Source organism: Myotis yumanensis, unplaced genomic scaffold, assembly GCF_028538775.1.
Source record: "Myotis yumanensis isolate MYYU_CA2020_CCGP unplaced genomic scaffold, mMyoYum1.0.hap1 SCAF_12, whole genome shotgun sequence".
Lineage (NCBI taxonomy): Eukaryota > Metazoa > Chordata > Mammalia > Chiroptera > Vespertilionidae > Myotis > Myotis yumanensis.
The window spans coordinates 39,238,798-39,251,454 of record NW_027223763.1 but is presented as its reverse complement, the minus strand read 5'-3'; the positions used below and the strand labels follow the sequence as shown (position 1 = coordinate 39,251,454).

At 38.3% G+C, this 12,657-nt stretch overlaps 1 protein-coding gene across 1 annotated transcript in view; it reads left to right on the top strand.

Annotated features, from left to right (window-relative positions):
- The window catches only part of OSTF1 (osteoclast stimulating factor 1), a 56,820-nt gene extending 44,269 nt beyond the window's left edge, over positions 1 to 12,551 (top strand). Inside the window, exons 8-10 of the mRNA XM_070431480.1 lie at positions 2,227 to 2,305; positions 4,920 to 5,018; positions 12,037 to 12,551. Of these exons, the coding sequence (XP_070287581.1) occupies positions 2,227 to 2,305; positions 4,920 to 5,018; positions 12,037 to 12,095 (237 nt within the window). The 3' untranslated portion in view covers positions 12,096 to 12,551. The remainder of the gene's footprint in view (positions 1 to 2,226; positions 2,306 to 4,919; positions 5,019 to 12,036) is intronic.
- The last annotated feature ends 106 nt before the right edge of the window (positions 12,552 to 12,657 follow it).

Below are 12,657 nucleotides of genomic sequence, written 5' to 3'. Positions count from 1 at the left end.
TTCTGTTTACCCCAAGCTCTTTCTTTTACTCTGATTGTTATTTTAAATGGCGTTCTTTATTTCTTGTTTCATTATTTAATATTGCCTTATATCTCTGATGTTAATTATAGCTTTTGAAAACATTTCCTGCGATTCACAGTACTGTATCTTTTCCCTCAGAGATTCATTGGACTTTTTGTTTTGGTTCTTTTTCAAATACAGGAGATTTTCCTCAAATACCTAGTGTCTTTGTCCCTTCATGTTTAAGTGTAATGAGAAGCTCTGTGTGCTTGTGGGGCTTATTGTCTGGTGGGCTTCTCCACAGGGTGAAGTGGTGAAGTCCTGGCTGTTTTGTTGGGTTGTCCCTGTGTGCCAGGATGAGTACTCCCTCCCTCCTCCACATGTGGGGCTGATCAGCTTCAACAGAAAAGTAACCTCCAGCTTCCTGGGAGAGCGGTCTTACTGCTCAGGTTTTAAGTTTTTCAGCTAGCCCCTGGTTGTATTTCCTGGCCTTATTGCCATCTTCTTTTGTACCTAGTGTCCATGAGCTAGAAAACTCTCTGGTTAATTTCTTGACAGGGTAATTCTAGCATCTGTACTGAATCCTCTAGCAGCAAGGAGAGAGGCAGGTGATCTGGGGTTCTGGGGTTACTTCTTATAAACACTTTTCCCCAGTAGCCTTGTTTTCACCCCCATGCCTCATTCCTGCTCCAGTGTCTCTAAGCATCTCCAGTTCCCAGTTCATGCCAGGTTTCTGTGGAAGGAAGTCTGCTGGCTTCCTCCTGGTGTCTTGCTCTGCAGGCCTTTGTGCTTCCGCTTGAGTTCTGTCACTGCAGTTTCTCTTCCTCCATCCCATTCCATCTCCCTACATGTCTCATCTCCCATCTCTTGAGTCTCCTTTCCCTCTTTGGAATTTTATATGATTTTATAACTTTCTTCTCATTTGAGGTTTACTTAGAGCAGTAATTTTCAGATGGTGTGCTATAAGAATTTTTAAAACGTGCAATACCTGACTATTTAGTCAGGGGCACTGAGCTCTTTTCCCTTAGATTGTCAAATAAAAAAATGACCACAGACAACACAATAGTAGCTGTCCTGTGTGAATGCCCTGTCTTGAACCATAAATATATAGGACATATCCTGGTCACGTTGTATAATAAGGTTGTGTTTGTTTAGTTAATTCTTAGTACCAGAAATCCTTATATACATGTATAGGCACCTGATTTTTTTAAAAGTCACTTTTACCCAGGCCAGGTAGCTCAGTTGATTAGAGTGTCATCCTGATAGGCCAAGAATGCAGGTTGAATCCTGGGCAGGACACATACAAGAATTAACCAATGGATGCATGAATAAGTGGAATAACAAATTGATGTTTTAGAAATAAATCAATTAATTAAAAGTTATGTTGGAGCAAAAAGGATAGGTAATTACATTAATTATTTTTTTGTAAACCAAAGTTATACCTATTTTTTCTTGTTGGTTTGGCAAAAAATATATTTTTGGCTGTTCTGCAGAATTATAATAATTAGTTTATGTGTGCCATGAGTTGAAAAAGGTTGAAAATCACTGACTTAGAGTAAGCTTAAATTCCTGTGTTTTCAGTCTACACTCTATTTTTAAAATGTTACTTTTTTTCTTTGTTAATTTTTTAAATTGAATTTATTGGGATGACATTGGTTAATAAAGTTACATAGGTTTCCGGTGTATAATTCTATAATACGTTATCTGTACAATGTTTTGTGTGTTCATCACCCTGTTATGCTAAGTGAAATAAGCAAGTCAGAGAAAGACAAGTACTATATTTCTTTTTTTTTAAATCCTCACCTGAGTATATGTTTTACTGATTTTAGAGAAAGGGATAGGGAGAGAGAGGGAGAGAGAGATAGAGAAAGAGAGAGAGAGGAAGAGTGAGTGAGAGAGAGAGATGAGAGAAACATCGACTGGTTGCCTCCCGTATGTGCCTCCACTGGGGATCAAACCCACAACCTAGGTATACGCCCTGACCAGGAATTGAACCGGCAACCGTTTGGTGCACAGAACGATGCTCCAATCAACTGAGCCACACCAGCCAGGGCATCATATGATTTCACTCATGTGGAATCTACTGAACAAAATGAACGAACAAACAAAATAGAAACAGACTCATAGATAGTAAACAGACTGACAGCTGTCAGAGGGGATGGGGGTTGTGAGGGCTGGGTGAAAAAGGTGGGGGGATTAAGCTACTTTCTCTTTTTATCACCGTAGAACAAGTTGGGAGACACAGCTTTGCATGCTGCTGCCTGGAAGGGTTATGCAGATATTGTCGAGTTGCTTCTGGCAAAAGGTAAAGTGTGCTGAGTTTACCTGGTCTTTGCTTATCCTGAAAAATAGGCTACATCCAATTACACCAGCAGGAAGAATAGGAAAAATAATAGCCTCCTTATTTTTTAAAACTGGGATTTTTAACCTCTACTCTGTATCACAGTGTTGTTATGATAAGATGGAATTATTTCGATGATTTGTATAAGTTTTTAATTTTAAATTAAAACTGTGGTAAGCTTTAAAATTACATATATTAATTTTAGTAAGAATTTATTGTACATTTCTGTAGGATTAAAGGACCTTAGAAGAAGAAAGAGGTGTTGTGGTGTGTGTGTGTGTGTGTGTGAGAGAGAGAGACAGAGAGAGAGAGAGAGAGAGAGAGAGAGAGAACAAACAGACAGAGGAGGTCCTCTCTGAGAAAGCTGTATGGGTAAAGTTTCTGAGGCTCCTGTTCTCACAGGAAAGTCTTGATAGCTAAGAAAGATTTCTGTGGCTGCAGTGTCCTGCTCTGACTGAGCAGGTGTTAGATGTATAGAGAATGAGAGAAGATCCCTTAATTCGCTGTTTTTACATAAGTCAGAGGGGACTGTGAAATTATGGACTGACCGTCCATTCAGCCATTTTCCCACAAATACTCATTAACCCTTACAGCGAACCAGGCATAACACCCTGGTCTGGAAGGCTATAATATAAGATGCTTAAGCCCCAAGGCCCTGTTACATGGACGTACTATCGATAGGGCTCCTTGGAGCAATGTTGGCATATAGGAGAGGAAATGTTTTTGATGTAAAGTATATTGATGAAGTAAACTCTAAAAGATTGGACACCACTTTAGTTGTGCTCCCCGCAAAGTTATGCTGAGAGCTGTGCTATCAGTACGGAGCCAGTGGCCACATGCACACTTGAGCCCCTGAAATAAGGCTAGAGTGAACTGATATGTGCTGTAGGTTTAAAATGCACCCCAGATTTTGAAGACTTAATTAAAAAAAGTAAAATATCATAATCATTTTTATAATGGTTACATGATGGAGTGATAACATTTCAGATATACAGGGTAAAATAAAGTATATTATTTAAATGAATTTCACTTTTGGAAAATGCGGCCACTAGAAAATTGAAAATTACATATATGGCTCTAATTTGTTGAAGAGGCTGTGTTTGCAAAGAGAATGGTACTCTCACACATTGTGGCAGAAAGTGAAAATTGCTAAAGCCTTCTTGGGAAGCAGTCTGACAGGAGCTAGCAGAATTAGATATGTACATACTCTTACATTTCAACACCACTTTTAGGAAACCATCCTTCAGAAATACACACACACACACACACACACACACACGCATACAAAGATGTTGTTCAAGGAGGTTCATGGCAGAATTGTTTGCGATCATGAAAATTAGAAACAACAGCTAAGTGCCCCCCAATAGAGGAGAGATTAAATAAATTTTGGTCCCTCCACAAGATGGAATACTTACAAACATTTAAATAGGTTGAGTTATAAGTATGTGTGCTACTAAGGAAGTAGTACCATTATAAATTAAGTTAAAAAATATCTTGGAGTCAAAAGGTATAAACTTCCAGTTATAAAATAAGTCATGGGGATGTAATGCACAGCATGGTGATATAGTTAATAATACTGTATTGCATATTTGAAAGTTGCTAAAAGAGTAGATCTTAAAACTTCTCATCACGTAAAAAAAAGTTTTTTGTAATTGAATGGTGAAGGATGTTAACTAGACATTGTGGTGATCATTTCACAATATCTATAAATACTGAATCATGTACACTTGAAACTAATATGATTTTATGTCAATTAAACATCAGCTAAAAAAATGAAATGACAGACCAATACATGTAGTTTGGGTTTGTGTGGATGTACATATATGTCTGTGAATGCACCCATGCACTTGAAGGAGATAACTGAAGCCTACTTGTGGGGCATGGTTTTCTACCTCTGAAGAAGGTAGAAAATGGAGAAGGGTGCATTTGTTGGGAGATAAAATGGGACATATGGATTTGGTCAGCATACTTCTGTATTTTGAAACTTTAATATGAGAATGTATTCATGAATGCTGATATAACTTTTAACACAATTAAGACAAGGAAGAAGTATGTAGAAGATAGGTTATGGGAATTATAAGTTTTATTATCTTACTATTTTGCTAATTTACATGAGAATATACTTATAGACCTAAAATATTAATCCCCCCCCCTCAAGCTCAACCCACATGATCTTTCCCAAAGACCTTGAACAGAAGGGGCAAAGGGCATATTGAATTTAATCTCCAAACAATCATGCTGAGGCATAGTAACTAGTGGGGTCGATCTGATTTAGGATTTACCAGAGGATGATAAGCTCCTCGCTGAAAAATTCACATCAAATTCTACAGGGACTTGAAGGGAAAGGCTATATTTTGACTGTGTATAATATCACAGGTGCAGCAACAAGCTCCGTGATTAAAGATGCCAAATACACTATTATTGGTTTGAGAAAGTTTTTCTGCTTTGAAAAAACTTACTACTGAGCCAGAAAAGTTCTCCAGTTAGTTTTGCCAAAAGTAATCGGTTTTGATGGAAAGAGTATTGCTGTGCTACAGTGTTCAAAAACATCTAATTTACGTTTCTTGTGTTGGGAAAGGTGCTAGAACAGATTTAAGAAACAATGAGAAGAAGCTGGCCCTGGACATGGCTACTAATGCTGCCTGCGCAACTCTCCTGAAAAAGAAACAGGGAACAGGTATTTGTTGTTGTTTTTTTAAAAATATATTTTTATTGATTTCAGAGGGGAAGGGAGGGGAGAAAGAGATAGATAGAAACATCAGTGATGAGAGAGAATCATTGATCAGCTGCCTCCTGCATGCCCCACACTGGGGATTGAGCTCCCAACCTGGACATGTGCTCTAACCCGGAATCGAACCGTGACCTCCTGGTTCATAGGTTGACACTCAACCACTGAGCCACGCCAGCTGGGCAGGTATTTGGTTTTAACCCTTCTTTTTCAATGGTGCTGTCATGACTAAGATTTCTCAACTTAGTATTAGGAAAAAAAATTTTCTTGATAAACTCTTCAGGTGATTCTGAAGTTAGATTGTCTATCCTTGGTCTAAATCAGAACCTCCAACACAGAAGAGTACCCTCATGCAAACAAATTTGAAGAGGCAAATTAAACATACAAATTTTTGTATATTTCTTAGTTTCTTACAATCAAATTCCAATCACTTTGCTTTCCATTATAGTCCTTTTCAGAGAACCATGGTCTCCATCTCTTCTTTTCAGATACATTTTTATGAGTGGATATCTCCAAATATTTTTTAACTTAAGCATTCAACAGCTCCATGATTATATTTTGTTTTTGTTTTAAATGAGAACATCAGTAAACTATTTTAGCCCAGCTGGTGTGGCTCAGTGGTTGAGCGTTCACCTATGAACCAGGAGATCATGGTTCGTTTGCTAGTCAGGGCACATGACTAGGTTGTGGGCTCCATCCCCAGTGAGGGGTGTGTAGGAGGCAGCTGCTCAATGATTCTCTCTCCTCATTGATGTTTCTATCTATCTCTTTCTCTTTCTCCCTTCCTCTCTGAAATTAATAAAAATACATTAAAATATTTTACATTTTGTAAACATTTTGGCATTTATTTGTAGTACTGTGGGTGGTTTTTAAAGATGAAGCTTAGGTATATATTCTTAAAGATAAAAATAGCTATTGATGTGGGAGAATAGGTTTGAAAAAAATGAAAGGCTTGTGTGGTTGTTTTGAAAAAATGTTAAAGAAAGGTGTTAAACAGCATTGCAGTCATTCCTGATTAACATTCAGAGACCGGATGTTTATTTGACCTCTCAGTACATAGCCTACTGAATGTGTCCCCCAGAATCATTCTAATGTGATTCCTGAAAGAGATGCTGGAGGGTGTGCCTTGAACTCTTCTTCCTATCCTTCTCTTCTGATTCCCCTCTTCATTCATCATTAGCCTATCAGCCCCTGAGAAACCCAGAGATGTAGGAAAAAAAAGGTAGGAGATGATTTGGTTAGAGGGAACTTCTCGTCTCTTTTTTCTCACATCTCAAGCCTTACTCTATTTTATGTTTGGCATTTTAATACCACTTTGAAGTATGTAATTAATACATATTTTTCATTGTGTTTTTTTTTTTAAAGGAACCAGTATAATGTTTTTTCCAAATCTTTAGCACTGCTACTCATCATTCCAACCCTTCTTAGTGTTGCTTTAGAGCAGGGGTGGGGAATGTCTGGCCTGCAGGCCTTCTAGGGCCCACAAAATCATTGGTTTGGCCTGGCTGGCGTGGCTCAGTAGTTGAGTGTCGACCTATGAACCAGGAGGTCATGGTTCAATTCCTATTCGGGGCATCTGCCCCAGTTGCCGGCTCGATCCCCAGTGTGGGGCAAGCTGCTGGATGATTCTCTCTTGTCATTGATGTTTCTATCTCTTTCTCCTTCTCCCTTCCTCTCTGAAAAAAAAAAAAAATGTATCATTAGTCTGGCCCTGCCAATGCATTAGGGGTGAGTTAATTGAATGTTTGACCAAATATAGCAGTCTAATTTTTAAGGTGATAATTTTGTATGGTCCATGAATGAATTTTTAAATATCTAAATGGCCCTGGGCAGAAGAAAGATTCCCCACCCTTGCTTTAAAGTTTAGATTGATTAATCTTGGTGGAGAACTACAATATAACTTCTGAAAAATCTTTATTATAGAGGCTAAACTGCATTTGTTTTCATTTTAACTTAAAGGTATTATCATTTTCAGAGTTTGTGTAATGAGATACTGATTTCTGCTTTTATCATTTGAATTGATTTCCCATTAAGTTTTCAACCCTGGGAAAACTTATTTCTCCCTCAGGTATCCTTTCATTTATGAGAAGAGGCAATCTTATGTTGTTCTATACATATTCCATTCCTAGCAGAAGCAACAAAATAAAATCAGTCCCCGAGTTTCCTGTTTCAGCCCATCAGAAATATCACAGTCCCCTTCTCTTCCTGGCTCACCAAGAGAGCTTCCCAGAATTATCCTCCTGACCGATTATGGGATTCCCATCACAGCCCTCCTCTCAAATCTATTGTTCCCTTTTGTCCTTTATTCCAGATGTGTGTTTGTTCCAGATCCTTATTTCTTTTAACTTCAGATATATAATGTAAGCTGTTAAGCAGTTTGGGACTCTTTAATTATTTAAGCCATGTGTGCTCACCAGCAGAGCAAGCCTTTCTTTAAAGTAATTGCTCCTACAGAGATGAAATAGGTTCTGGTAAGTGAGAGGGAAAGTATTTACCAGCTGAGTGGTGCTCCCCAGCTGCATTGTTGCTGAGCAGCTATGTGCAGCCTGCGGGAGAGAGACTGTTACTTGAGGTGGACATCCGACTCCTTGCTGCCTGGGTTGGGTTAGGAAGTAGGACTCTGGCCTAATTTCCTTTCTCTGCCATCGACTTCCTGTTGCTCTGCGGGTATCTTCAGAATGTCCTTGACCGAGGGGTAAGGTTTCTTGTGAGCTGAAGGTTATCAGAAGCTCGTGCATAGTGTGAGCTTGATCATGATAGACAAGGGAAATGCCAGATGTGCTCAGCCCCTAGAGAGCTGCACCTGGAAGCCTTGACGTGAGCAGCTGGACCAGGGAGGGGCAGGTGGCCAGCTCTCCTGTGTCTCTCACATTTTTGACGTTTTTGTAGAATAGGGCTAGGAGATGGGCGCTCTTTTAATCTGTTCACTCCAAGTATCTTTAGCATGCTTTCCTACGTAAGTACTGATTGGATAATGGATTTGTTAGGGAGGTAATCTTGGGGCCTGGCATACAGAGCCAAGAATGGAATTTTCATATTTTGATTTTCATGTTACCTTTTTCTTTCTTTTTTGTTTTTCTGCTTCACTACCCCAGCAATCCAGTAAAATATTTTAATTTGTATTTTGATCCTAGTTGGAATGAGAGTTTAAATATTGAGCTGTGTAACTAATTGCCAGCATGAACTCTAAGCTGGACAAGGTATATTCTGATGTCATTGTCCACTTCTTGGATTTTTTTTGATAGGAAACAAATAATTCATTTGTTTTAATTACTATGAAGGATAACTTTAGGACACAAGAGTGGGGTAAGAGTCATATTTGAGGGTTGAACCCTTTAATCCTTTTTTTAATAAAAAAATTGGGGTACAATTTACAGTAAGTGAAGTACATAAATTCTAAGTGTACAGCTAAGTGATAATTTTTTTTTTTTTTTACTGTGCGTACACTTATTTGCCACAACCCAGATCAAGATGGAAAACATTTCCAACCTCCAGAGGCCTCCCTTAGTATCATTACTTCTCTTACCATAGATTAGCTTTGCCAGTTCTTGAACTTGATATAAATGGAATAAAGCAGTATGTACTTTTTTGTGTCTTTTCCTTAACATTACTTCTGTGATGTTTGTCCGTTATGTGTTTATCCCTCCACCAGTTATTTATGTCTCTCTGTCTGTCTGTCTGTCCGAAGTACTGATGCTTGATTTGGAACATGTAAGTCCAGGGCACTGAGACTGAAGAAAAATGGAAATGAGGTAGGGGAGATTGGAAGTGCTGCTGGGTGATACATTATCATGCTGGGCATGAACCAAGATAGGCTATGAAGAGATACAGCTCATGACTCAGCATTTGTCCAGATAAGAAGTTTCCAGAGAAACTGCCTCAGAGAGGTCAGTGAAAGGAAGGGAGGAAAAAGAATTTATTTGCCTGGCTCATTTCTGTCTCTTGAGTTCCATTCAGTCTGAGTTTACACCATGGCAGGTTATCCTTCTCTTGCTAACAGGAGAAACGAGGTTAAAACAAAGTGCAGAAGTAACCACTGAAGGACAAGTAATATCTCACATACCACAAAAGGCAGGATTGTAGTAGCAAAGTAGGAGGGAAAAGAACTTTGCTGTTTGTCTCTTTGTCTTTTACTTAAAGCTGCTGTTACCAAGTTAGTAGCCAGTCCCGAAGTTTGTGTGCGGGATAGAACAAAATACATTTCTCCCAGGTCTCCAGAACTCCTCTTAGGAGAATGGAGAAGAATATAGTCAATCTGGAGACTTCTAATAGTTTGGAAGTGAAATCACGGAAGTTCCCCTCTGTCCTATACCCACTTGTTCTTTCATCTTTCTCTCCTATAAATTGGTTTCTACCCCCCTTGTTCTGACTCTTCCTTGTCCCTCCCCTTTCCTCAGTAGTCACTTCCTAAACATGTAAAGATTCTTCAAAAAGCTACAATATCATTAACATACCTAAAATGAATAAGTTCTTAATATTATCAAATGTGATTTTCAAAATTTGCCATTTTTCTTATGCCTACTTACTTGTTCTTTGCTTACTTATCTGTTTACTTACTTACACTTTGTATAAGTCAGGGTCCAAATTAGGTAATTGATAGGTAACTCTCAGTTTTTTAAATCAGTGTTTCCTTTCCTCTTCCCCTGTTTTTAGCCTTGTAATATATATTTATTAAAGAGACTGGGTTAGTTTATTTGAATTTCCCAGTGTAGACATTATAAGTATGTAGTCCCGTGGTGTTGTGCGTCATGTTCTACTGTCTTCTGCATTTTTGTCAAATGATGTTAGATCCAAAAAAAAAAAAATGATGTTAGATCTAGATGTTTGATTAGATTTAGGTCTATCTATCTTAGAGGGAGAGGAAGGAATGTTCCATAAAGAAAATCATGTCCTCCCACAGAGGCATATAATATCTGGTTGTCACTCTTCCTGTGATGTTAGCATCCACTGGTGATCATTGTTTAGATCCATTATTTCACTAATCTGTTGCAAATGGTGATATTCCAACTCTGTCACTTTTCCCCTCAGTTATTAGCTTGCAAATTCTATAAAGAAAAATTTCTCATCAGCTGTTTGGTTACCCAGAGAAATAGTTCATCTAGCAGAGGCAGAATAAAGGCTTGATTTTTACCTTTCTTTTAAGAGTTTCAAAATAACAATGCTGATTCCCTATCAGTCTCCAAAGGGACCAATGAATTCCCTTTGGTGTGTGCTGAAATATTTGATGTGTTTTAATCCTTTGTAATTAATATCTTTATGGATAACTTTGGCTAGTGGAGGCCTCTTCAGGTTGGATCCTGAACCATTTTAAAGTGATGCTGATTTTGGTAGGATCCTTGCTTTGTGGCATGACAAGTGGTTTCAGGTGCATTTTTAAAAAAATTTTTTTCTTACATTTTCTGCCCCAGACTTGAAATTAGTCATATCTCCAGTGAGCAGTGGGGATATAGTATTTAGAGACCATGATCTGGGTGCTATAACATATATTTATTGAGCTCTAACAATGTGTTTGTATGTGCATTTCAACTCCCCATCCCCCTTAAATTATACCTAGTGTAACCTGTTATAGAAATTTTGAAACGGGACAACCAATGGGTCCGGGCTGCCTGTCACTACTTGAACCTATTCACCAGAGACAGGGTTGAATCATATGTGAGCATTTATTCCAGTAATCCTGGCAGTATGGAAGAGCAGCAGGCCATCCACAAAAATCTGCTCTGCAACCCCCCATAAGCCAGCTACTTATATTGGTTAGGGCAATATTACATGGGCAAGTAAGAATTATAGGCATGGGAAGCAGGTAATGGGGGCTGGGGTGAGACTCCATTGTTTGGGCAACAAGATTGCTAATCTTTCCATGATAATAGGCAATTCTTGAATGAGAATGGACTGCATTCCATGGTTGACTGCAGGTCCTAGGTCAGTGATAGCGAACCTGTGACATGCGTGTCAGAGGTGACACTCGAACTCATTTTTTGGGTTGATTTTTCTTTGTTAAATGGCATTTAAATATATAAAATAAATATCAAAAAATATAAATCTTTGTTTTACTATGGTTGCAAATATCAAAAAAATTTCTATATGTGACACGGCACCAGAGTTAAGTTAGGGTTTTTCAAAATGCTGACACGCCGAGCTCAAAAGGTTCGCCATCACTGACCTAGGTTGACTGCCAGCTCCGTGGTTGACTCAGGGGTCCTGGGTGTACAACTCCCAGCCAGGTTAGAATGTCCTTTCTTTAATCAGAACAAGGCAATCACGGTTAGCAGCATGATTAATATTTCTTATAACTATAGCTAGTCCCCAATATTCTATTTTTGCCCCTAACAACTTGACCGTCTGGTTGAATAGGTGAACATTAAAGTCCCAGTCTTCCTTCTGAACCCTGTTCAAGGTTGATTTTACATTTGATGATGTTCAGCTCTTTCTGTTTCAAAACTTTTATTTTTCACTTCAGTCTTTTGCTTCTGAGGATACTTCATCAGTGTTTTCTACAATGAAACCGAAGCTTCTGTGTTTTCATTCTCTTTCCTTTTTCTCCCTCATTAGTTATCTTTCTACCCAGTGACCTTGCCTTCAGGTAAGGCCTCTGGTTGTTGACTGACTGAAGTCCTGTGTGCGCTTGTCTTTGGGGGAGGTTGGAAGCACAGTCGTCACAGGGGAGGGGCTTCTGGTGTGTTCCACGGTGGTCGTGGTGCATTTTGTCTGAGATAGAGTAATGGTACCTTAGCACCATGTGCTTCCATTTCTGCATGTCTAAGGAATGTGCAAACAAGTATATTTGTCAGCCTCTGTGGCAGCAGCTAGGCTGAAAAGCAAACGTTGAAGAAGATCCTTGGGGAAAGAACAACCCGTGGGTCTGAGAAAAGATGACAGTTTGTTGAATTGTCAGGAGCTTTGAACATGAAAACAAAATCCAAGCAGTATTTAATTTCTCTTTTTTTGCTTTCTCCCTCTATTTTTTTAGATGCTGTTCGAACATTAAGCAATGCTGAGGATTATCTTGATGAAGATGACTCAGATTAATTTCTTTCTGAAGCTTTAAGAGCTAAAACTTCTGTTGCTTTTGCCATTCCAAAACCTTGTCTTTGCCAGAAGAGTGTTGGTAACAGTTTTTTGTTTTTGTTTTTTAATGTCCATACGAACGTGGGACGTGGCAGTATTGCACTGTGTTTGAGTAGAACATGTAAATGAATAGTTCTCACCTTTGGTTTGCCAATAAGTGACTGGATTCTTCGCTGTATAAAGTAAGTTTTTGTTTAACAGAATAGAACAAGAAGAGATTATTGCTATTTATCAAGTTAAAGGAATTTTAAGAATTTATTTCTTTAAAAAAATCAGGATGGTTTTATAAATTAAATTTCTTTACCTCAAGGATGTTTTGAATGGATTTTTCAAGGGGAGAAATGCTTATTATAATAATAAACCAAAAGACAACAGAAAATTGTCAGTTATTCTGACAAAAATAAACATTTTAAGAGACTTTTTTTCCTTTTGTCTGTTTTTCTGGTATGACTCTGTGCCGGTAAATAAAGAAGTTTTTTATATTTAAGTAAAGACTGAATTAATTTTTTTAAATTATATTTTG